Source organism: Protopterus annectens, chromosome 3.part1 (assembly GCF_019279795.1).
Source record: "Protopterus annectens isolate FY-2018-M chromosome 3.part1, PAN1.0, whole genome shotgun sequence".
Lineage (NCBI taxonomy): Eukaryota > Metazoa > Chordata > Ceratodontiformes > Protopteridae > Protopterus > Protopterus annectens.
Window position 1 is genome coordinate 159,357,582 of NC_056732.1, and position 27,592 is coordinate 159,385,173.

The following is a 27,592-nucleotide window of genomic DNA, read 5'->3' on the forward strand; positions in this document are numbered from 1 at the left end:
CTGAGTCCTGTAATGCAAATGGATTTTTTGTTCTTGTTTTTTTAATACTTTGGCTAGGACTTCAACAAAGAGCTTGTGAAGATATTCAGCTATTTCTAGTGAGCTTTTCAATATAACTGCTCAGCTACCTCCATGTTTCTGTTGTCTATCAGATATGATTATATTAAATCCATGGAAGAGTATTTCATTATCACTTTTTTTCAGGTTTCGGTTGCTACTGTTATGTCAGGTCTGTAGTGTTCTAGGCATGCACGGAGGTCTAGAGTTTTACTGCAGATGCTTTGGAAGTTTGTGTTAAGTAAGAGAAGACTGCGGCCTTTAGTGTGTAAAAGAGATGAGAGAGGGCTGCTTGGGAAGAGGTATTTGGTATGGGTTCTGGGGCCAGGGTATGGGATTAGCATCACCACTAAATGTATGTTTGATGGTAGTAATATGCAATGGGTGGTCATATTTGGATTTAGTTATGTTAATTAGTACTGAGTGGGATATACTATAGTTATTTTTTATGTATTTGTGTGCATACAAGTGCAGTAGTGAGTGTGGATAGAGTTCAGGTGATATGAGGAAAAATAAGATTTGTTTAAGAATGTGTGTGAGTTGTAAATACCTGGTGAATTGTTGTGTGGGTAGATGTGTGTATAAAAGCTTGTGTGGGTAGATGTGTGTATAAAAGCTTGTGATGTATGCAAGTGAGATTAGAATAGACATTATGAGTACTTTGACATACATCATTTGACTGTAGTTGGAAAAAAAAGGTAGTGTAGATAAAATGGATGTAAGGTTGTTATTAGTGAGGGAGAGTTTCTGGAATAAAGAGGTATACTATGTTAAGAGTGAACAGCTTAGTACTAGGATGCAAAATATTCATGCTTGGTGATGGTGGCAGTTTGTGGAGGGTTAGAATTATTTTGTAGTAAAGTCTGTTGAAGTGTGGGAGGAATGATGGGAATGGGGTTTGTACAAGAGGAAATTATTTTGTTTGGCGGAAATTTAGTGAGGGGGTAATTAGTACACTGGTTGAAGTCTACAATTAATGGAGCAGCATTCTATTCTAGCAAGGTAAGAAAAGTGGCAAATGCTGGACTTCCTCAGAAATACTTTCTGTATGCAAAAAAGCAGATTTTACCACTTTAGGGCCTTTACAGGGAAAACCACTGCTACTTGTAAAGGAGGAAAAGCGGTTGCTATTGCAGTATGTTATTTGTTAGGAAGTGCAGTGACACCTTACTTCATACTATGTTAAATAATTAGTAAGGATTATGCCACTTTTTGGTACTTCAGGTGGCAGGACACAATGTGTGTGTGGGGGGATGAAATATTTATTACACAACAGAGATTTTATTTTACTGAAGTCAGGATTATGGAACAAGATACCTTTTGGGGTTGGAGTCCTCCAGTAGTATGCACATATGCATACACATTAAATGAAGTTACATACATTAGACAATACTGGTTACTTAAATTATTTGTTTCAATATTTACACTTTTAATCAGTTCTTTCTGACTGTGAGGTCTTTTCTGGTTTGAAGAATGAGTGATCTTTCAGTGTGATCCTTCTTTGGGTAACAGGTACTGGATGGTGAAGCACTTTATATAGTCAAGCATGGGTCCTTTGTTTATGTGCACACTATGGCAGGACACTGTGAAAGGGACTTTTTCCACAAAAGGAAAAACAAAATGTTAGGAGGAGTTACAGGGTGCAAAGGATCATGACCTTTAGGGCCTAGAATCAACTACACCTGTGCCCATTCCTCCAGTCTTGGAATATTTGAAGGATGTGTTTTTTGTAGCCTCTTTGGAACCAGACACTTTCTCCAAAAAAGCCAAACTGCTTTTACAAGGCCACTGTGTCCTGTTCTTTTCTTTACAACAACCCCCCTGTTGCAGATCAATCCCTGATCCTGAAAAAGGGTACACACTGGTTCCAGCTTCTAAACACTCTTCCCAGTAACCATCCTAGACCACATTGGAAAAAAAGAAAGAATATATGGAAGTCAAACTTATTTTTAAAGATCTTAACTGTCAGACCTGCATGGTTTAAGCATCAGGCTGAAGTCCTAAAACAATTAATTGCAGAGACTAAGAGTATAACTGATGCTGCTCTGACAGCAGATTGCAGTGGGTCTAGATAAATTTGTAGATTGGCAGACATGCTATTAAGCAGAGATATGATGCTGTGTACTTAGTATCCAAAGCAGCTGCCATAGTGTCCATCAATTGTACATGTACCTAGCTCAGGACATAGCTCCTGAAAGAGGATGTCAAGATAGAGATCCTTAAACCCCATTAGACAAGGATGTGCACTCTGGAACACCAGCTCATAAAATATTTTAGACTGGAAGGGAAGGGGAAAAACATTCAATCAGACAACTTTTTCATCCAGCTATCCCCAGGCATGACAGCTACCCATCTACAACTTGGCCCTCTTACCAACATCAAGGAAAAGGTAAGCGGGCAAAGCTTAAAAGACAATGCAAAATAGAACATGGCAGACAAATCACAGAGGGAAACCTGGGGTGAGGCCTGAGGGCTACACCACCAAAAATGAGAAGTAATGCCTACATCAGGACTCCCTCCCCTCCCTAGCCATATGTCATACTCCAGTTTAGCCTTTAGTATCCCCAGATTCCTCCTTTCCTTTCCAGTGTACAGCAGATTGGAGTTAGGCTAGCCATGTTTGCAGAAAGGTGAAGAGACATAACCCAAGATAAGTGGGTCTCACAAGTGGTGCCTAATGACTTAAACTTTGATTCAAAAGAAAGAAAGTTTTAAGGGATACCCTCAGTGCCAAGCAACCAGAGACACTTGGTGTAGCTCTTTGTGAAGGTACCCCTTATAGAAGAGGGCCAGAGAGCAAGTGATTCTTAGTGGATGATATTAAACATAATAAATTACTTCTGAAAAAAGACTGCACCTTGATATCAGGATCATTGCTGAGGTTACTCAGGATGAGAAGATTCAATACAATCACCTGCAAGAAGCAGTCCACCAACTGTTTAATACATAACAGAGCATCAATCACCCTACTTGTTCTGCTGAACATTACCAAAACTGAAGAACAGTACCTAATTAGAAAGAAAGAAAGAAAATGTGGATATTTATTACTTTTTATTTTATTTTATTTTTGAGACTACATAGGTTAACTGCAAATTGTGTGTGTCTGGCACTTTATTAATTCTTATTCAGAGTTGCTCAAACTCCTTCAGAAATGTTGCTTCTTGTTAGATGTGAAGATTGTGTGGAAAAAAGGGATACAAAAATTCTAGCAAGAGGCAGTTTTCAGTTGTACAGTTTGGATTTTACTGACAAAGCTGACAGCTAAACTTTTCATTTCTTCTCATATCAGAAGTCTTTTAGCGCTTTTTCTGTATTACCAGCTCAGGGATTATACAAGAAAATGCATATGCTTCTGAAGATCTTAAGATAAACAGGAATATTTATATGATATTAAACTTAGTACTGATTGTTTCTGTGCTAAAATAAGTCTTCTCTCAAGTCGTTGCCTTTGTAAAATACCAACATACACGAACAAAATATAAAGCAGTTTTTATTTTAATTATTTTAGATTTGATTACCAGGAAAGTCCGACTGGACAAAGATCCTTTTTTCAGCAGAGGCCCAGGGAAAAAAGTTCCACATTTAACATGAAACAATGATTATAATTACAAATACAAGGTTTACATATACATGACTTGACATTTCTCACACAGAAATACAGATATGAAGCATGTAACAATGGATAAAAATACATTAATGCAAACAAACTTATTAATGGCATTGTTGCATAGTTTAGTACAGGAACTGAGAGAATTAATCATAAATAAACAAAGTGAGGAAATCTCGGTGGTGCAGCGGTTAGTGTTGTTGCTTCGCAGCAAGAGGTTCTCCAGTTTGATTCTTGACTGGGGTGTGTTTGGTGAGGAATCTGCATGTCCTCCCTGCAGTAGCATGGGTTTCCTCCAGGTGCTCCGGTTTCCTCCCACTCTGCAATGACATGCAGCAGGTGAATTGGACACTTTAAACCGGCCCTAGGTGTGAGTGAGTGGTACTGCTGAACTACCACTGCAGGGATAGCCACCCAGTGGTGTAAACATTGGCTTGAGATGACTGTCACTGTTGAAGTGACACCCCGACTCCATGTGCAACAGTGGGAAAAGGGGCTGAGGCTGGATGGATGAAACAAAGTGAGGAATTCTATCAGGAAATGCGTGACCTCTAGAATGTAAACCAGGATTTATTATTATATATAATTTATTATATTTATTATATTATTTATGAACCTACGGATTAATAGCAATCAGCAGCTGAGCAATTTTCATAGAAATACTACACTGACTGTTAGCCTGTAGTAGGAAGAGATGCACTAGAGGAAAGATATTGAAACATAATTGCAAGTTAAGGAGAATAATTTTACTATAGTTCTTCTATATATGCTTTAGAATGTAATAGGAAATGGGTCGAAGTATGTTGAAAGGTTAGATGTGATCGGACTTATGTGAAGAACTAGTTTATAGACAAAAATAAAAAAAAACTTACGTTTTATGTCATGATGTATAATTTTTCTTGAATGAAGAAAATCAAGTCCTTTAAGAATCTGTCTGGTCACCCAAATGATTTCAAACTCCCTCATTGGTCCACAGGTCTCCAGCTTTTCCAAAACTGAGCCACCTTCACCTGCCTCCATGAAAAGATAAACTGTATCGTCAAAAAGCAGAGCTCCATACAATTCTGCAATATTCTCATGGTGGAATCGGGCCTGAATTTCCACATCTGCAGGTTTAAACTGCTGTACTGGAATCTAAGAAACAAAAAACAGGAGTGCAAAGTATTAAAGGTATCCCTCAGATTACTTTAAAAGTGTATATAATTCTTCTAGCAAGCTTTGTTAACAGAAAACATTTTAAAATGAAAAAAAATAAAACAGCAGGTTGATTTGATAAAGGTTTGTTAAAAGTACTATAAAACAAAAATTGACACAAAACAGATGCCACTGGAACCAGAGCAATGGCTCACCTGCAGAATCACGATGCTTTTGTGCATGTACAGGCCTTGATGTGCCTTCTCTGTAGAGTGAGTACATTCTCCCTGTGTCTGTGTGCATTTTTAACAGCTGCTCCACTTTCCTCCCACATTCCAAAGACATGCCACAGGTGTGTGCCGTAAGTGAGAGAGAGAGAGACAGAGTGTGTGTGGGTGTGCATGCATGTGTGCACATGCATGCATGCACTCATCTTGTCATGGGTTTGCTGCCCATTTCAGGATCATTTCACAGCCTTGTGCCCTCTACGTGCTGGAACAGTTTCAGCCTCACTCCCCACAAACCTGCTGTAAAGTAAGTGGGTTAATAGGGAATGAATGACTGAAATAATCTATCTAAAATAAATCATCTAAGCATTATAAGTGGATATTGCAGCAGGTAAACATTGTGTGTGTGTGTGTGTGTGTGTGTGTGTGTGTGTGTATATATATATATATATATATATATATATATATATATACAGTCGCCAACATAAGACGGTATGGCACAGAAGTTATCACTATGACTTTTAAAGATTATTTTTGGATTTGTCCTAAATTCCTAAGCAATGAAGGTGAGAGTTTTGCTGCTGTCTGAAAGCACTGCTTTACAACCTATCAGCTACGGTAAAACACTTTGCAATCCTACACTTTCTCTTTTTCTCTCTATCTTCTCTCTAACTGGTACTACATGGAGTAGATAAAGCTCTACAAAGAATTATGATTGTGTTTCTGATCATAACCTGTTTTTATGAGTTTTCAACATGGATGCCAAGAAATTCACCTCTCAAGCACCACTATCAAGGCCAAAGCCTTTCCAACTGTCTCAAGTTTACAAATACAAGTCACTGCCTTGGATATCCAATATCTCATCCATGTACTGCACATCCCCAAATGGTCGTTATGCATTTCCAATAAAACAAGGGCATTATGTTTAGCAGGTGAATTTTGACATCAGACAGTTGATGACGCATGTTCACCTGCTTCATCTAGACACTGTAGGTAGTCTTACACTGGGGCATCATTAGCTTCACCAAGCCAATCCAGCTTGCAGCAGCCCCACCCGAAAATAGGAAAACTTGTATACCTTGTTTGTGCCTACAGTGAAGGAGGCAGAGGACAGTGAGAGAAGTCAGTCTTGAACTACATCACATGGCTTTTATGTGAAATTATTCACCACAAGCAGGGTACCCAACCAAATTATAACATGAAGAAAATAAAGAAATATACCTCAGTACCTCAACACACTGTCTGTGAAATGTGTCTGTCCCAGTATATATATATATATATATATATATATATATATATATATATATATATATATATATATTATATATTATATATACACACACACACACACATATGTATGTGTGTGTGTATATGTATATATATATATATATATATATATATATATATATATATATATATATATATATATTTATTAATTAGTGTGCCTCAAGAATCAACAAATTCTTACAGCATATTGTGGAGAGAAAACCAACCAAACGCTGTGCGCGTGGGTGCTGCACGGCCGGAAGATACCATACAAAAACACAGTTGGCCAGCAGATACAGCAATCAAGGCCACAAACACCAAAACAGTAGTGTGGATGAAAAGACTTTATTAAACAGACCGGTTTCGGCAATAAACTGCCTTCTTCAGTGTTGAATAAACGTTTTTGTGTGGAGAGAAAACCACCAGCAAGTTAAAGAAAAATGCACAAATTCAGGAAGCACATTCCTTGATGAAAAAACAAACAAATAATTACTTCTTTATGTGCCTCTAAAAGGAGAATGGATGAAGAACAACTAGCTAGAAGTCCTCCTTCTATACTTAGGTAAGGTTTATAGAAGAACACCCCAAAAAGAAGGCTGTAGAAGTAATAATGCCATCATGCAGTATAGATGACTCTACAGTAAAACCAAACACACCAAAGTCGGACAAAGGGAACATATGCACCACCCCTCACAGATTAACATCTCCCAATGTCCTCCATTTTTTATTTGAAAAATTCCACAAATCTCTTACAGTAAGGCATGTTTAATTGTGGCAGAAATGCATATTAAATAAGAACTTCACAGGTTGGATAAATAGGCAAAAAAAAGATTTGTAAAGACCATCTGTAATCCAACACAGTGAAAAGCTGAAAGATGTACACATTTGCACATCGGGGAAATGTAGCAAATACCAAACAACAGCAAGTCTGGAACATACATGCATGAATAAAGGTATAATGTCTACATGCAGTCCATCAACCGTGTAATAAAACCACTTCATGATTTAAAAGACTGTCGTGACCTGAGTGCACTGAAAAAAACACTGTCCCAGCAGAAGTAATTCATGAAGAAACATCCAATATATTATGTAAATGTGACTCAAAGCTAAAGATTACACATAGGTCAGAGGACTTGACTTTAGTAGGTACTTAGTACAGGTAAGTGGGCAGTTTGGCAGTATACATTAGAACCTACAGATGTCTACAAAATGAATAATATAATGCTAACATATTTTGAAGCCAAAAATAACAAGTTTCACTGGTTCAGGCATGCACACTTTAATGTAATTTAATAAAGATTTAGGTTCTGACCTAGTTGTGAGACAGTTGTAAACAAATAATAACAATAACAAAATATAAAGAGAATAATATTAAGTATGTATAAACCCAGTTCACCATATTCAGCCAGTGGAATGTTCCTGTAAGTCATTACTAAATTGTTATGTGGGAATCAACAAGTGGTGTCATGTCCAAGTACGACAACTAGGCAAAACAAACAGAAATACTGTTAGCACCACCTTAGAAAATGTATTAAGATATACAGACACAATGCACATAAATGAGTGTAAAACAAAGCATACACACAGACCATCACAAATATACACACACTGCATACCTACCCACCTACACACAAACACACACACACATCATCTGTATTTTGCTTCAGCAAGAAACTTACAGGAAATAAGTACACAGACTTTCCTTTCTAGTACCACCTTGCAATCCATTCTTGGTGGCACAGATTCAGGACTGGGCTATACGGACATTCAACCTGCAAGACAAGCCCAAGAAAGCTCCTACATAGCAAAAAGTAATTTTACAAGGAGTGGAATGAAGGATGGATCAGCAGAATGTAGCTGCATCATATGCAAGACCCATAGATTTTGTTTTTCATAGCTACATATACATAATAGATATCACCAATGTTTTTATTCTAAATGCTTTTTATTATCATGCCTGCCAACCATCAAGCACCACATTCAGACTTGCCCATTTGTTCTCCTAACTGGGAATTTCACCCAGGCTCACAGCACGAACTGTGCAAAAGGGGCCTTCATGCAGGCATACACATGGATACATTTATCCCTCCCCATCTATTCTTCTGCTTCAGCTAACAGCAGCAGATACCTCCCCACCATGGCCAAATGTGCCTGACCCCCCCCCCAAACCAGGGCCCAAAAGAGACTTACTTTTTCTGATCTCTATCTGTGACTAAGGATTTGCCATTCCACCTACTCTGCGAGTCTGGCTAATCCTCAAGACTGGGACCATGAAGAGAGACCTGTCTTTCTACTGGAAAAGTACTTCCTCCATTAAGGGACCTGCATCATTCCCTCATATGTGGAGGAAGCATTTTTCACCTTGTTCTAACGTCACCCAAACTCTTGCCCTAGTAGTGATGTAGACCACAAGAAAAGTAATGCCCCCCCCAAACTGTGCATGTTCCCCCACACATGATCCCTAAAGGTTACTGTCACCAGCCTGTGTGCCTATATACGACAATAAGTTGAACTGAATCGCCTCATAGGTCTTTGCCTCAGTTGGTGAATGAACAGGCTGTATGACCTCACCCCAACTGCAGAATGAATGAGCTATGACTAGACTGATAAGTTGCAGGAGGAGCCTGAAGCTGGGGATAGAGAAGGATACATAATATAAAAACACACACGCACAAAAAAAAAAAAAAAAAAAAAAAAAACACCACCACTGAAAACAAGCACGCCTGAGACAGCAGCAGTAAGACTGATTCCAGTTTAGAAAATGTCGCATGTGGGGGTGGGGGTGGGGGGAGTTAAACAAGAAGCTAAAATGAGATAATGAGATAATGTGGAGGTCTTTGCTTACTTAACCTTTTGCTGACTGGTTAGTCCAACCCCAAGGTAGTATTCATACTGTGTAGTCTGGGGGGAATTTAGCCAGGCCAGTGGGGAAATTCCTTTACTCTATCAATTCAGACTTCAGGAAATGAGTAGACTGCAAAATCTACTATGGTCAGGACTGTAGTACCAAGACAAACAAAATATATATATAATAGAGGCATAAAGAAGGGGAGGGAGGCATACATCTCAAGTGTACCTCATTACGAGGAACGTACCTCATTTGGGGTCTTAAAAAGTTCATGTTCCTCAAAGTTCTACATTGAAAGTCACACATTCAGTTTTAGGAATTTTTTTTTTAAGTGAAATCCATGGTAAATAGAAATGAATCATATCAATTCATTAAAAGATCTCTGTAAGTAAAACCAGCATATTTTAACCATCGTATGGCCTTCCTAGGTGAAGTTGTTAGTAAGCCATTAGTATGTGTTCCACATTTTTCCCATTTGTTCCACATTATGAGGGCTAATGTTCCTCATTTTGGAGATGGAAGGTTGAGAGCTATGGAGGGAAGGTCTACAGAGCCAAGATGAACAAAATATATTTTAAAGAGATGCAGAAAGAGGGGGTGTGCAGCCCCCTCCCCTCTTTTCTACTTAGAGATTTTACCATAAATTATCAGAAAATGTGAAAACAATATTTTAAAAAATGCTAGATCCCTGAAGAGATAAATATTTTAAGTTACTATAAATTCTGGCTTGTTGAGCATATAGCATCAATTGTATTACTCATTTAACATAAAATAAAAACCTGGTAGAACCTTGCATTTCTGCTATTTTGGAGCTGCTTTTCCTTAGCTGAACACCATTCTGGAATTGTAAAAGAAACTCATCAGGGAAAACTGCAGCTTTCTCTCCAATCAACCACTGCCTTTCCCTGAGACTACTGCCACTCACAATTTCTCATTACTTGCCTACCATCTTCGATAAAAGCCATCTGCAGGGGATGATAGCTGACCTTTATGGCAGGGAATATCACGGTGCTGTGTTTTCTACAACAGCCACAACTCTGACAACATTTGTAACACATGCTGTTCAGTACAATCTCCAGACTTCTTCATAACAATACTGCATCCACCGCTAGGTATCTCTATCTACCCTTAGCTCTAATGCTTTCTGCCAGTGAACTGTGTTTAACCTATTCCTTAGGGGAACAGCATCCTCACGCCGACTCACAGGAAAAATCTTCCTGTACAGACATAAAGCTTATCCTTTTCTTCTCAAACATAACTTGAGTTTAATCTTGCATTTATGAAACACTGCTGCTTCATTAATACTTGATTAATTCCCATGAGTAACTCAGACTAAACTCATCACCATCCCATTAGAAGACACCTATAGGAATGGTGTGCCTACCTGTTAATTACATTCAACTTAAACTTTAATACTTGCACTACAATTTATTCTCCGGTCATTCATTGTGGAGATATATATATATATATATATATATATATATATATATATATATATATATATATATATATATTGCTCTTCTCATAAGTTTCAGATGACATACCTGGAAATGATTGTTACAGCTACTGAAGTTACAAAAATCAGTGCTTGTCTGATTCTTTTTACAAACTGAAAAGAAATAAATGCTTTTATTTTTTGTTTTACAGTCTTATTTGGGGTTATTTAATACCCAGAGTGCCCCTTATAATAGGATCTTAGGCCAAGTAGGACCTACTGACAATAAATGCACTAAATAAATAAATATGACTATCTTATCCATGGGAACACGCTTAACAGTAAAATTACACCGCCCTAAAAATACAGAAATGAGGTTCAATGTAGTTATACTAATAATGAGGCTCCACTGTATTGTTGGTTCCATTTCAAAATTTGTAGGTTTAGCCTGATTTGATACTACCCTAGGACAATAAAAGTGATACAAATATAAGTAACTCCCCCTTTTTCACAGCCATGCAATGTTTACTTAATGAAGCATAACCCATTACACTGCAGTAACATTGTGCAGTGCTGTGAGATGTGCAATATGCTTATATACAAGTCTGTATTAATAGTGACACATTGTATATTTAACTATTAATACTGTATACATTTTTGTCAAATATTGTTTTATGTTCATAGGTTCATAGGTTCATACTAGGCTATCTGCCCTAGGGCATTTATAAGCCTAGCCAGAAAGTGTTTGGCTTTCGCCACCCATTTTAAATTTATTTTGCTATGCCCTTTTTCGAGGTTAGTATACTGTGCCTCTGTCTAACAGTGACACAGAAGTGATACCCGGGTAAACCTACGATCTCCCATCCACTCATCAAGATTCCTCTTGAAGAGAGGAAATGAGGGACTCTGCCTAACCTTGACTGGGATTTTATTCCAGAGTGAAGGGAGCCTCTGGGTTATGAATCTGTCCCTCCAGCATGTCCTATTTATTTCACTGCTGAGGTTCAAGTCTCTCGAGCGCGTAGCTCGATGGGATTTGGATTTTCTGAGGTGCAGCATGTCCATTAATTCCGGGTTGGACATGGCTTTATACGTCAGGCACAGATCGCCTCTGAACAGGCTGTATGCCACTGAGTAGAGCTGGAGTTTCTTTAACCGGGCAGCATATGGCATCTGTTTGAGCCCTTTGATCCTCTTGGTGAGGTACTTTTGGGGTCTTTCCAGTTGCTGCAGGTGTCTGGTAAGGTACATCCCAAAAGGGGCATTGTACTCAATTATGGGCCTGATGAGGGATGAGTAAAGAGGCACGATGACCTCCCTGATCTAGATGTGAATCCCTTCATGATTAGGTGGGCTATATAAAATGTTTTTCTAACCACTTTGGCCACGTGGTTGTCAAATGAGAGATTGCTATCAACTTGGGTCCCCAGGTCCCTAATTACTTCTTCTGTACTTAATGGATTACCACCTATGTGGTAATTTGTGAGCACTTTGTTTTGCCAAAGGGATGACTATACACTTTTGGCATTTAGCTTGAGGCCATGGCTCTGGCACCAGTTGTCTGTTTCTATGAGGCCCTTTTGGAGGATGCTTGTGTCGGCTGGAGAGTCGATTATGGCGCCCAGTTTGCAGTCATCTGCGAACTTGGTCAGCCACAGTCCTTCCGTGTTGGCCTGTACCTCCGAGAAATATATACCGAACAAGAGAGGTCGCAGGACTGAGCCTTGTGGGACACCACTTGTAACTGGTTTGGAGTCTGACATGGCTCCAGCAATTCTAACCATGTGGGATCTGTCCTTGAGCCAATTTGCAATCCATCTAGTGACATAGGGGTTTATATTTAAGCTGGTGAGCTTATCTATAATGCCCGAGTGGGGTATTGTATCGAAGGCTTTTGCGAGGTCCAGGTAGGCTGTGTGGACCACCTTCCCCTCGTCAATGGCCTTGGTGACTGTTTCAAAGAAATCAACCAGGTTTAAGAGGCAGGATCTGCCCTTAACAAAGCCGAACTGGGTAGGATCCAGTGTTTGTAGGTCCCCAATATCTTTATTTATGAGGTCCATGATGATCCTTTCCATAGCTTTGCAGACCAAGCTAGTCAGGCTTATGGGGCAATAGTTTCCAGGATCTGTTGAGGCACCACCTTTATGGAGAGGGACCACCGTTGCTGTACGCCACTCTTATTCAGTGTCACACTTTACTGTATGTTGTACATCCAATATTTGCCAAGTGCCTTAATTTCTTTCTTTGTATTCCTAAGTGCATTTTTACTTGTTTTTTTCTTCAATATTGTAGCCTGGGTTATGGCTGACAATGGTCCATGGAACAGTTCACTTAGCCAGTAGACAACATATGTATGTATGTATAAATAAATAAATTAAAGATGAACTATACAGGACTGCAAAGTTACTGGTACATTAAACTCAAACTGAAAAGGTTTATGACAAACTAATTCCAAGTGACTCTGTGGCCAGTCCTCTATACAAATGCAACACACAGGTCAGAAGCACATTTACTTCTGTAACAAATATCAGATGTACAGTGTTCCTCTTCTCACAAAAATACTAACCAGACTGCCACAGCAGAATTCAATACGTTGTACAAGACACTCGTAGAAGTACCATTTAGAAATGTGGAGACCCTACTTCCAGACATGGAACAAAACAAACAGCAAGAAGGAACTTCTTAACTTTCCGTGATGTAATTCACACAGCAGCAGAATATGTGGTACGGGAGGCACTAAAGCCTCAGTTACACAAGTAGAGCAGTAAGGGAGGGAGTAGGTTTGATGCTCACATAACACATTTTAGTGAGAAACAAGTCAACTGCACATGACTGAAAGGAAATTGGTGAAATCTTTTTTGATGAATTATGCAGTGTGTGTGTGTGTGTGTGTGTGTGTGTGTGTGTGTGTGTGTCTGGAAGGAGGGGGAATTACTTTACGTGTATGCTGTGTGTCTGGTCTTAGGTGCCCTGTATGTTTAATGCTTTATGTAGATTTCTTTGAAGAATTGAGGCCTTGTAAGGCAAAATATATTAATACTGGTGCATAATATAATTACTTGGAAGCATCCCTGACCAAGCAGAATTTCGGGATTCATTCACATTTTTTTGCTGATGCACAATATGAAGGATTCCTCATATCTCAGCAAAAGATGTATCTAGTTAAGTGTGGGGGTTGGTGATCAAAGGATGTGGCAAGTAGAATTCAGCTGATCACTCTACAGCCAATTTCTATAGGTTCATATGTAAGTTCTAGGACAGCTGCCCTTGGGAGCCATTTTAAATCTAGTCAATTTCCCTTTCAAATTTAAGAATCAAACTCTGCCCCTTTTGTCTGTGAGGTGAACACCTTGCCCATTATACCAGCCTACAGTGTAAATGCTCTAGTGGAATGCAGCTAATTAACCATAGGTAAGTACTAGGCTAGCTGTCATTGTGGGCCATTTTAAATCTAGTCAATTTCTCTCACAGGTAACTGTATTTTGGGTCTGAAAGGTAAATTCTTTAACTATTATGCCGATCTCCATTCCTAGACAATCAGAATTCAGCTGATTACGTCATAGCCAATTTTCATATAAAAGTAAATACTACACTCCTTTCCATTAATCACTGTAGTCCTGAAAATAAAACATTTTCAGTAAGAAAGTGAAACACGTGACTGTTAAGTTATGACTGCAGCTCAAAAATCCTTTAAAATAAACTGTCTGCAACCAAAATTAGATTTTTCTATAGCAGAAAAGAATCACCTATGTACTATGACTGGGGTAAAAGTGACAGCGCCAGTTGCTCAAAATCTCAAGCTCTAAGACAGAGTTAAAATTCGACTAAAGAGTCTAGATAGGAAACCGTCCGAAACTGCAGAGGATTAAGGCTAACAGTTGTTAATGACTTGCTTCCTTTAGTCCAAGGTTTGATTCCTCCACCTCCATTTGCCTAGTGTGGGACTCCTAGCAAATTATTTAACCAGACAGTGCTCTCAGGCTGAAAAAGTTCAATATGGATCAGTACTGCACACAGATGTAAAAATATAAAGAAACAAACAAATTTTAGAATCACTCAATGCACAAGCGATGCACATAAAACAGAAGTAGGAGCCAGATGCATTATGTATAGCCAATAAAATGATGGTGAGATTTAAACAGTTCATTTATAACGTGTGCAACCCTCAAACCAGTTACACTAGCTAACATCCATTTTAAAGTTATTTACAGGTTATGTATAAGCTGTAAGAGTATATTCTATCAGCAAATTCAGGGGAAATACAAATGGGCAAAATATAACTTCCTTTAATAATGCATGCTGCATACAATGACTATGTTTCAGTTCACCTTGAACCCCTTTGTTCACAAATAAAGATGTACCACATAGTTTACTGCTAAATGATGTGAGAATGGAGCACATAGCAGCTAAAGTCATAACGTACCATAGCAAAACAAAGGAAGGCCCCTTGTATCTACACTAAATGTAAAGCTTTCTGGTAAGAGGAAGTGTGGAAAACACATACAGGAATCTCCCTTTCTAAAAGAGACAGAGAGTGAGAGAGGGAGAGAGAAACACTTTATTCTATTTACCATGAGGAAACTGTTAAGCAATGAACTTGTAAGAGCTGAAACTCTCATCCTAAAGAGCTAGAACTCAACCACAGGATTCAGTGAACTGAACAATCAGACAGAGAGAAGAACCCATTTCTTAATAGCTCCCGCTCATTTTAATCGCTGGAAAAAGAAAGACTCTCGATACTAGAGATTGCGAACATTAAAGAAACAGTCACAATTTGACTACAGATGTAAACATGTATAGAACCAAACAACATAATCGTGCAAACAGAACACTCCACTAGGGGTGTCAGTCATTCCTGTTTTTATGACTTCATTTTGGACTCATCACGTATATACTGTGTTACAGAAAACATGACTCACTGAAACAGACACTGTCCTGCACACTGACAGCATGAAACAGACACTGTCCTGCACACTGACAGCATGACATTAAGTAATATACAAGAAGAAACTACACAAGTGTAGGACAGCTACACCCATACAATTCCAGTGCTTCTGGTAGCAACTAAACTAACAAAAAATAAGAATTTCCTAGCATTTTTACTTAGGCTGTCCTATATGAACTCTAGAAAGAGACAATCTTGAGTACAGTGCACTTGCTGTGGAGAGCAATCTTGTCAAACATCAGTGACGGCAGTAACTAGAGGCACATATGTCTACACTGTTATTTGTTCAAAGACAAAATGTTTATTTTATTTATCCTCAGTTGATTGCCTAGTCGCACTAGTTAAGTGAACCCTTTTCAGGGGAGACCCAAGGTGGTATTTATACTATTAGGAGATATTTGTCCAGGGCATCAGGGATCTTCCCCTACTCTTTTCAACAGCTGGCAATAAGATCTTTTACACCTACCTAAGCTCCCACCAACTCAGGTAAATGGGGCCATAGTCTAAGATCTCACCCAAATGACAACACATTCAAGAGCACAGCACTCCCCCACCCCCCCATGCTGCACTGCAGTTATTAGCTGCTACCTGTTGCATCACTGGTGTTACTGTTTTATTGCTTGGATTTAGACAATGTTTGCAAACATGTATAAGTGTCTGGTAGGCCAAGTACTTACAAGCATTAGAAAGTGAATACATAGCCTTTTCTTTTCCCATAGGTCGACATGAGTTGATATAATTTGTATTTGTTTGACATTTAAGTGAAATAAGTACTAAGTGTTCTTCAGAAAATAAAAATGTGAAGCAGTACTTTCATACACTGCAAAAAGGTCATAACATAGGAACAGTGCCCATTCCTATACAGGCATTACAATGCTCTAAGCATTTGGAGAAAACAGCAGGTAATTAAGGCTATGAGCTGCCAATGGACTACACACTATACTGATCAGTATGATTTCCTCAGTTGCCATTTACCTGCTGCGCAACTCGCAGCAAGTCATTTATGCAGACAATACATTTTTAGAACATGAAAGCTTGTATGTATACATCTAATTTGTTTTTATTAAAGTAACTGCCCTGGTGAAGTTAAACTGTTTCTTATCTTAAATTTTGAAGGCTTTTGGCTTCACTTTCTTTGGAAGTAATAGCCCATACTTAACAGTCACATCCTAGAAGCAAGGAGGAAGTCAATGATGCACAAGACAATGGTTCATGTACTTCAGGGGAAACATAAAAATCTAGATAAATTGCATGGCTTTTCTGTACTACTAATACTGAGCAGCAAGGAAGCACAGCTCAATTCAAATGCAGTGGACTGTTAAGTCAATCTTAAAGCATTTTTTTTTACAAACACACATACATAAATACAACCAAGCAAACAACATACACACGCACACACACAAACACACACTGTATCAGCTACATATGGCAATCTTTTTATGGAAGTAGAAGGTTCAGAACAGTTGAGAGAATTCATGCAAAGGACACAATACAACCTCAGTGAAGGGCTAGAGCTTTCATGCTACTGGTTCGGAAAAGGGGTGTATTCTGTCAAATTATTTTGCAGAGGTTACCAGTCAATTGAAAGCCACCATCTTTTTTACTACCTTACTCATCCCTTTCAATGACAGGTTTACAGTCTTGTTATTAACTCATGTTCTTTCATAAGTCGAAGAATGGCATAATGGTTAAAGTTGCTTATCTCACAGATGTATGGTACAGGGCTTGATTCCCACCTTGGACGACACAATGGTTAAGCTTAAACTGGCCTGAAAGGGCAACTAGCCTAATATTTACCAATGTTACACACTGTTAAACCTTATTCATCCAAATTTGTTATCCAATATACAAATGCTATTGATTGTTAAAAGGAAGCTATGTTAAACACAGAAAGGATTTTTTTTATCCGTTATTGTCTGACCATTTGTGTTGGACTCATTTCCACCAAGTGTTTTCTAATAAGAAAAACAACAAACTTGCTGACAAATGAGTTTAACAGATCAATCAAAAAAGCATGGACTTACAGTATAATTCAACATCTTAAAGGGGCTGGGATTTGCCATGATGGTTAATGTGTTTACACTATAAACACAAGGTACAGGATTTGATTCTTACCATTGGGGTGGGAAGTTTAACTAGGCTTAAAATGTCCCACAAGGACAACTACCCTAAAAAGTTATGCATAATGACACCATAATTTTCTTTCTCCTCCTGTTAATCAGACATTTTTTGCAGGCTTGCATCTTGTTTGACTTTCTTGCACTGTTACAAGTCTAAATTAAAATGTTTCTCCTTGGGTCACCAATGATCACCTCTCAAGTCATTCTGCTCCTCCCCTGCCATATGTAATACTGCAAGCAAATGCCTGCACTGAATCTTTGCATGCATTGTCTGTTCCAGGTGCTCATACATGAGTTCCCAACTATTAGACCACACACCCCTCTTGTATTTTACTGGTTACTCTTATAAGTGTAGGGTCTTTTCCTTTCCCACTGTATCTACCCTCAAAAGCCTTTGACGTTCTTATAAACAAATGCACTCTAATCCTTCCTTTACTCCTATTTACCAATAAAATCAAAGAGTAAAGCAGAATCTTTGGCAAAACTTATCAGGATCCTGAATAACTTCTAATTTACATTAATGTCCCACTACCGACAATCTACACTAGCAACTGTTTTCCCATTGCAATTTATGTGAGTTACATCTTCATAGCTGTCAGACGTTTGTAGTTCTCCATTCAATCATTTCAGTAAGCACAGAGACAAAGATCTACTAAAACTTCAGAAGGAAGTGGTTAACATTTACCTTTCATCTGGCCCATTTAAAAAGTCAGGTTGAGTTGGGTCATATGGCCATTTAAGTGGGATCCATGCTGCAACTCATCCTGCACAGCACACTGTTTTGCTGTCATGCCCAGCCATTAACAAAGATCTTTTGTCAGATAGTATAGGCCTGAAGTCAAATGCACTCCCCTGTACATAAGTTACGACAACTGCTTCAGCAAAGGGACTGAACAAACAATGCCCTACAGCATTTATACCAGTCAGTCCTTTAACTACATTACGAAATCCAAAATATGTGCCTGAACTTTTATTCTAGGATGTTCCTGTAATCAAGAATATGCAAAGTACAGAAGAAATCTGTAGTTTTCCATTTAATTATGCATGAATGCACAAGTTATTTTTGTTCTTTCGTTTGTCTGGAAGACTCCTCTATCCAACTATTCCTTCAGGCCTTACTTAACCACAGTATTTTAACATCCTCTTATGACTAATAACTACTTCCACTCCTTTCAGACAGTGACATTTTTCTCTGCTAGGTTGTAAAGTATTGCTAGAAATGGACTAAATTTAGCTTAAACATTATTTGGCTAATAAACTTAATGCAAACAGCAAACCGTTACAAAGAAGTCATGGCAAAATTCTTACTGCATTCTCATATTTGACTGACAGTAAAAAGCAAAGCTTGCCAGTTGTTGTTGTGTCTTTTGGCTTTTCAGGGTTAGGGGTCGCCACAGCAGAACTCCGTCCGCTAATGATTGGCAGTAGATTTTTACGTGCTGAGTTGCCGGCCCTGACGCACAACCTTCAACGAAGGTATGCCCATTCATGCATGTCTCCACACAGAAGACGCTCTAGCTGAGAATCGAACAGGACAACGTCTTACTGTGAGGCGACAACGCTACCGCAGCACCACCACCACAGGAAAAAGCAAAGCTTGCCAGTAAATAACATAATTCTGTTGCCATTTTTCTACTTGAAAACAGACATATAAAAAGTTCTATAAGAATGCTAGTGACACAGAAGCTCAGTTTCACAAAGCAAGTAAGGTGCAGCATAGGTGCCGTCAGATCATGCCTATAACTGACTGTACCGTACTTGCAGATGTCTTATTAGTCACCTGGGAAAACCCTGTTTTCTTATAATACAGGAACAGAAAGTGCAATCACACTATGTGCAGTTATTAGCACATGATCTCTGCCTATGCCCCTGTCACTGGTTTTCCTTGTTCCAAACAGTCTAAAGCACAAAACCATGTTTATCCCTCCAAATGAAGAAATGAACCAGCTTAGTAGGTCAAAAGTGCTTCCATTCAGGCCAAGTCCATTCCAATCACAAACCACCAAAGATTAAGCAGTAATGTAACTGCTGTGCAAACAAGCTAGCTGTCAAGCATGCTTAAAGAACACCTTCCAGTCTTGTGATCAAGTTTTAAAATACAGATATTGTTCCCAACACATTTTACTTTTCTTCAGTCACTACTAGTAGGGTATTTGCATGAAAATCTCCATAATTTCACTTCTGGCTGCCTGTACATACTGACAGTACTGGATTCAGTCTGCTGATGGAGAGAAACTCAGCAGAATGAGCCAGTGAGTAAGGAGGAGTTCAGTTATTTTTCTTTTCTTTACAGATTAATGTGTAGACACATCTTAGCTATGCTTACTAATAGTGTTACAGATAAACATTACTTAGAGCTATGGACACCAACAAATCATTTTATGGGGAATGGGTTATCCAGGCTTTTAAGTTGTGGAGTACTAATAAATAAGAATTGTATCTCCCCTTTGTTTCTAGGCATCAAAATGATGTTTATGCAGCAGTGGCTTGAAATTCCACACATTTGTTTTTAGATTTTTTTAAGTATTTCCACATCTGCTACCAGCAGCTAACTTAAGACATGTATACCAATTTCTGGGTTCCGAGATGGAATTGAAATATATCAATGACAGGTGACATCCAGTGTGCATCTCAAATATCTGCTCTCACCAAGTCATTCAGAAACACTAAATTTAGAGAGCACCAAAATACAACCATATCAGCAGAGTTGTCTGAGCACACTTTCTAACACACAGACTGTTGGGCAATCACCAGGCATTTATCAGGCTAATTAACAAAATATAGAGAAAGTGTAAACAAAAGGAGCTGCTGCCTTGAAGGAAAAAAATGTCCTTGGCATAATTTTCATGCAGTGTCTTTCTTAACTTGTATAAATTAGGCTATTTTAGTAAATTCACTTCCTATTTTGATGCATATTCGTATGTTGGGAAGGCAGTAGAAAAAAAAACAGTTCCTTACTGAACTGTCTACTGCAATCTGTTGCTTAACAGGCCTTACTGCATTACTGGAATAAATGCTCTGGTACTTGTGACACATGACTTAATAAAAATGCAGAATAAGGAGACATTAACAAGAAACTATATAGTAGAACTATGACATTTTGGGGATGTTGTGGTAATCTCTTGGAATATTCACATTATACACATTTAAGGAAAGTATTGATACCATGTACATTTAAGGAGCTAGTTAGAAATAAGGCAACAAGTTACTAGTTAAGGTGTTAACCTCACGTCTCACCTTTGAAGAGGAAATTGAATAGGCTTAAAATAGCCCACAAGAGCAGCTATCACAGATTTGAATTTTCATAAAACTTTCTTGCTTCACAACTTTAACTTCATCAGTTTCTTCATTTGTCCCTTGTCCAAAAAAAAAAAAAAAAAAAAATTCCAATGATCATCAAAGAACCATCTAACAATGAAGGCGTACTGGGTTTTGGGGACAAAGTGTCTTTTCTCCAGTGCTACTGACATTGGTTCCAAGACCACAGATGGTGATGAAGAGTTGGGAGGCGTGTATTCACCGATATGAAAAAGATAAGCCCTATGTGGGGGTGGACCCTCAAACAAGTTCATACACAAATGTGTACCTACAAAGAACTGCACTAAACTGCATATACTGCCTCCAATACAGGCACAATATACAATGGGTAAAACATTTGAACTCCTCCGAAATACAACGTGAAGGCATCAGGGTAAGGGCAAAAAGGAGTCCCATATGGTCTGGGGTCAGCACAGGGGGCCAAAAGAGAAATAAAGTATACCATTCCACAAATGCAGATGCTGTACTAGCAATTACAAAATGTCACGTGTGGGTTGAGCTGCACAAGCCCACCTGCACATCTTCCTCTGCCATGGCATAATACACTGCTTTCATCAATGTCTACAGCTGCTGCCAGCTGTGTTTATGAAGGTCACGCAAGCCCTTGGTCTTTAGACTCTATAATGGAGAATTACTGACCTCCAGGCATCAATTCCTACTGTACATACCAGGCTAACAAAAGCCTCTTGGCAGCAGCAGAAGGTAGGCTACTGGCATAATGTCAAGTAATCATATCACATGAATAGCTCAGAAAGGCTTCTTTGGATCCCTTAATATGCCAACAAGTCTGAATGTAAGCACCCACAAATAATAATACTTGACGGTATATAAGAAAACATATTCACACATATAACTAACAAAAAAGAAAAAAATAGATGCAATCCCATGTACAAAAAATTGTATACATTTTTGACTCACATGTTCAGGTAGTTCTCAGCCTTACATCCACTTATGCAACTACTGCCCTAGGCTTTAGTATGAAACAAAAGTAATGAGTCCAGTTCCTCTGTGCCCTTAACAGCATAGTATCATATCAACAAGCAAGTAAGAAACAAAAAGATGACACACAGTTGGGTAATAATGCCTTCAACAACAAAAAAAAAAAAAATAAGTAAATAGCAGAACAGACATCAACAGAATTCACTATTATCCAAATGGAACATCTGCCTGCAAAACACATGGCTTTCCTATCATTAGCAGTAATCAAGGGGTAGAACCAATCATGTGGAGCTACATCAGAGACCTTCAGCATGTGCCAGCCAGCAGCAGATTTACACAACTCTAAAAATTCTCACTATTTGCACTATGTCCTGGCTGCAGCAGCAGACATCCAGCAATAGCTTACTGCACTCTGTTTCCTTAGAGCATATGCAACTGTCTTTTGCTCGTTTTTCAGGCACCACTTTAGGCCTTGGGAGCAAGTCATTCTCTATTACACTAACTGCATAAAATGTGATGCATCTTCTCTGGTAAATATCAAGATGCAGGTACTCCATGACTATTGAAGCCAACCATCAACCAAAAAAGCAAAAATCAATAAAATTTTTTTTATACTTGAACAGCAAAAGAACTTTATTCCATGGGTTGTTAGCGCTTTCACGTCTACTCTGGACGCTTCTTCAGACTTTAATAAAACACTTCATCACTTCTGTATTTAAACACTTATCAATTAAACAGTCAACCAATGAAAGCCTTTGTATAAATACATAACTATAAAAAGTCAGAAACTTCTAAAAAGATAAAAAGTCAGAAACTTATATTGTGAAAATTAAAAATTAAAAATTCAACATTGACACTAAAATGGATGTAATAATAGATTATTACTGTTATTAACATTTCAGATGGCATATAAATATTTTAAAATACAAGAGCATATAAAAACAGCATGTAATAAAAACATTTCAAGTGTATGAAACTACTGAAAAACTTCAAGAGATACATATTCCTACCAACACCAAGAAACATGAAAAAGTCAAATGTATAGCAATAAATAATGCTTCAGATGATGACTGACTAGAAAGGGTTTCAAAGTAACCCTCTCATTGAGGCCATGTCCTTCATCTGCTTCCATTCTGATGATCCATTTACATTCTTCCCTTTCAGTGAAGTTACTTACATTGCCTAATCTCAATGTGGTGTGTATCAATTCAATAACTAAGAACTCAAAGGTGCGTGTGGTGCCTTGCGATAGGACATGTCTAGCCAGTGCATTCCTGTCAATTCTCCCTGTTGATCGCATAAAAATGCTCTCTAACACTTTCCCTCAATGTTCTATTCGTCATACAGACATAGAAAGCCTGGCATTTGGTGCAGATGGTTAAATAAACTATGTTCCTTGTCCTACAGTCTGCATAATGATCGAATTTATATAGCACACCTGTGTCCGGGTGACTAAAGTTATTCCTGCCCAGTATGTATTTGCACTGATTGCAACTGCAACATGGAAAGGTACCCATTCTAACAGTAAGTGGTTGATCTTGAAGTCGCCTTTCATAACATAACATGTTCCTTAAAGATCTAGTATTCTTGTAGGAAAAACTGGGGTGAGGACCTACAAGTGCTCTAAGCCTATCATCCAACTGTAGGATACCCCAGTTCTTTCTAATGACATTAGTAATACTCTTATTCTTGTTGGTATATGAAAGTACCATCCTCTTTTTACTTCTAATAAATGGCCTGCTTCGTTCCACCCGTTCACTAGTTGCTATCCTAATGTAGGGTCTTGTTTCTTCATGTCGCAGTTGCAATCAGTACAAATACATACTGGGCAGGAATAACTTTAGGCACCCGGACACAGGTGTGCTATATAAATTTGGTACAGCTTACTTTTCAATTTCTTTGGCATTTTTCTGCTGTGCATAACTGCTGACATGTTGCGACAGTTGGCTGCAGTGCTTCTGATTCTAGCTTTGACATCCTCATTTAGGTTTCCCTTCCCATCAGATATACCTCCCAAATACCTGAAGCTGTTAACCTGTTCCGCTGTTTTTCCTTCAGTCTCAGTTTTAAGCTTCCTCTGATTTCCCCATTTGCTGTTATGACCACTGTTTTGTCTCTACTCAGTTTCACACCATGTGCCTTCAGATGTGCATTCCAGTCCCCTATCATTTGCTGAAGTTCTTGCTCAGAGTTTGCTTGTAATCCTGCATCATCTACATACTGCAGTTTTGTTGATCTGTTCTCACCAACCTGTTTGCTGGTGTAATCCATCACCTGTATGAGCAGAGATTAAAGTTGAGTCCTGATGCACAAACACTCCCACTGGGAACCCTTCTGTGAGTCTGAATACTAATTGCACTTTTGTCACTGGCTCCCTGTACAAAGTCTGCACTAATGCTACCAATGTTTCATGACTCTGAGTCATAACAGGACAGTCCAAAACAGCTTTCTGAGGACCTTGTTATATGCTTTATCTAAGTCTAGGAATGTCTAGTTTGAGTCTTCCTCATTTCCAGCTTCTTTTCCAGTATGTGTCTCACTGCAAACACTGGGTCAGTTATACCGCATCCTGAGCTGAATCTAAACAGTAAATCTATTATCTTACTTTCTACTACACTGTGTATTCATTTTTCAGTCATCCTCTTCAGCACTTTCTTGCAGTGTGACAGAAATGTGATACATCTATACTGCCCACAGTTGTGAATATCCCACATTTTCTTGTACACTGCCAAAAGAATGTTTATTGTACACTCATCTGGGATACCCCTTCCCTCCATACTGCAATGAATACCCTCGGGACCAATTTCTGCCCTAAAGCACCCACCATCTTGATCATATGCCTCCATCTGAGCCTGCTGTTTTCACTAACTTCATCATCCTAAGTGTACTCTCTACTTTTTCTAGACTGGGGTCGCTTTCCTCTTTCATTGTAGGCTATGCATGAGGCATTACACCTTCGGCAGGGTTTTCTTTGTTCAGACATATCCCAAAGTAATCCTTCCCACTGCTCTAAATGTCATCTGGATTGCTGAGCAGGATGTTGATGGCATTCTTTATAAATGGTGTCTGCCATCTACTTATGTATGTCATTTTCTAATATTTTTCAACAGTCACATATAATTTGAAAGGGGCTTGCAGCTCAATTGGATTATCCTGGTTAAAAAATGACAATAAAAAATAACTAAATAAATAAACAAAGTACCACTCTACACCTTAAACCTCAGTATATACAGACTTTCAACAAATGACAACTCTGTTAGCATCATTTAAAGTAAATCAGCTTGCAGCACTAAACCTGAGAAGTGTGGTCCTTGGCCTAAATCCATCCCAGTCTCGATGCAATGCCGCAGGGATCCTCAACAGACAGGAGAAAGCACATCTCTTTCATTTGTAATGTGTGGCTTTGCAATTGGTTGTTAAAGCAGTCACTGACCAAAATTAGCATTTTAATTTCTTATTTAAATCAATTGTAACACTTTCAGAGTCACATCTCCTCACCACCTCCTATGAAATACAGGCTGGTAATTAGCCTCGAGCTGGTAGTGCAGTACATAGCTTTCAACTGTTTCTGATTTTATGTTATTTTCTTTGGAACGGTCCTCAGCAAAATTTGGATTTTTCTAGTAAATCACTGCTGTTGGCTGCCAAAATAAGCAACTACTATGAAAAGGAAATCACAGGCACAACCTACTGTAACTGGGTTTTAATGTTGTAAAGGAGATGCAATGGCTGGAGTAGGCATCTTTAGAAAAAGAAAACCATAAACTACATAAAAATAAATAGAATATGCTGGAACAATACATACAGAATAATGTTCACAAAGGATATTTCAGGGAATGCAGGACTTAAGCAAGGTATGTAATGTTAAACTGAATAATTGTTAGGACAAAAAACATACTTGTATAACGTATACAAAGGAAATTTTGTAATGGTTTGTTTTATGTTTTTATAATTGAAGGTATACTCCTATCACTTTTCAATGTGTGATGTTAATAAAACCTTTTAAGAAAGTCTACTGTTATCTCTTAGTGGATTCTCTCTGTTCATAGTGAGTTTGCCTTATCATGCATATACTCATTTGCTAGACATTAACAGCAAGAGAGAATCTGACAGCCTAGTGACCTAATATATACTGGATCCATGACTTGTTTTCTGACAGAATCTCTGCCATCAACAACCTACTCACACTGGCACATGTTGGTTTAAAATTAGTTGTACATACTTCCACAGATGTTCATACAGTGCTTCCTTCTGCACTACTGAATATGTTTTGACTGCTGGTACCGGACAGCATTTTGACAGCAATCCATAGTTGGTCTTGATAATTAGAGCAACTTCTTTTTATGCATTATGTTAAATAACATATGTACTTAGTTACGGTGGCACTAAACTTATGGAACCAGTCAGCAATGAGTGGTAAGACTCAGCAGTGATTCGTGGTAATAATGAGTTAATACAGCAAGTGCTTCTTTGGCTTGGATGCCACCACTGCAAAATGAAATGGTTACATTATATTTTACATCTTGTAAAACAACCAAGTACTGAGCAGGAGTGAGAGTCAGAAAATAACAGAAGATAACAATCCAAGATGTAAAATCCACGTAGTTTATTGCAGACAAGAACAAACGGATAAGCGCTTTCACTGTATCAGCTTCTTCAGATCCATGAAACAAACCTCCTAACACAAACTAGTTATATATTAAAAGCACACTGAGACAATTAAATAATTAACCTATCAAGAAGATGATCCAACACAAACCGTTATTTAAAGGCATAGCAAACTGCAAAGAACAGAAAAAGAACAGAAAAAAAGCTCACTACAAGAATATAAATGCATAAAAATAACTTAAAACATCCGTAAAATGACTTTAAACACTCCATAGAATATATAAAAGATAAACTAATACATGAAAACATTTTATATATAAATACATAAAAAACTTTGAGACATAAGGACATAATGTAGGCATACACACACTTTACATGCCTGCGCTGCCTTAGGCTAGGTTTTATGGATGCCCTTTCATTTAAACCCAGTCCCCTATCAGCCCTTAAGTGTTATCCAGTCACTCTCTTCCTTCAGTGTATATCCTAACATCACCACCCTTCTGATTTGGGGTGATGACCTCTAACACTCTAAACAAAAACTTGTGGTCATGACCATGCGTGACCACGTGTTTAGCTAAAGCATTATGCAACGTACCCTTCCTAATGTGGTAATTATGCTCTCTCATCCTATCTCTGAGTGGGCGGTTGGTCTTACCCACGTAGAAAGAGGAACACAACTGACACACTGCCAAATAGACGACATGTACGGTCATACAATTCGCCTCCACTTTAGTATAAAAAACTCTTCTCAAATCAGGATGAAAAAACTCCACATTGCTGTCTATAAAAGGGCAAAAGTTGCAGTGACCACAGGGTCTGGTACATCCTACCTTTTCAGGATGTCTATCGTGTCTTGGATAGCACAACATCCTTTTCAAGTTGTTCTTATTCCTAAAAAGAAAATGTGGAGCTTCACCTACTATCTGCCTAAGGTCATCATCGACCTGCAGGACACCCCAAAACTTACTGACAATCTCCATGATTTCAAACTGATCTGATGAAAAAGTTGTGGAGAACTTAACACAACGATCAATCTTTTTATCCCCAGCAACACTAGGATATATGGGTCCAAAATAAGGACTGGC

General features: G+C 38.4%; 1 protein-coding gene across 2 annotated transcripts in view; it reads right to left on the minus strand.

Annotated features, from left to right (window-relative positions):
* Positions 1 to 27,592, minus strand: part of MAP3K8 (mitogen-activated protein kinase kinase kinase 8) — a 95,494-nt gene that overhangs the window by 44,541 nt on the left and 23,361 nt on the right. For both annotated transcript variants that reach the window (XM_044066679.1, XM_044066678.1), the window contains exon 4: positions 4,537 to 4,798. In XM_044066679.1, coding sequence (XP_043922614.1) covers positions 4,537 to 4,798 — 262 coding nt within the window. The remainder of the gene's footprint in view (positions 1 to 4,536; positions 4,799 to 27,592) is intronic.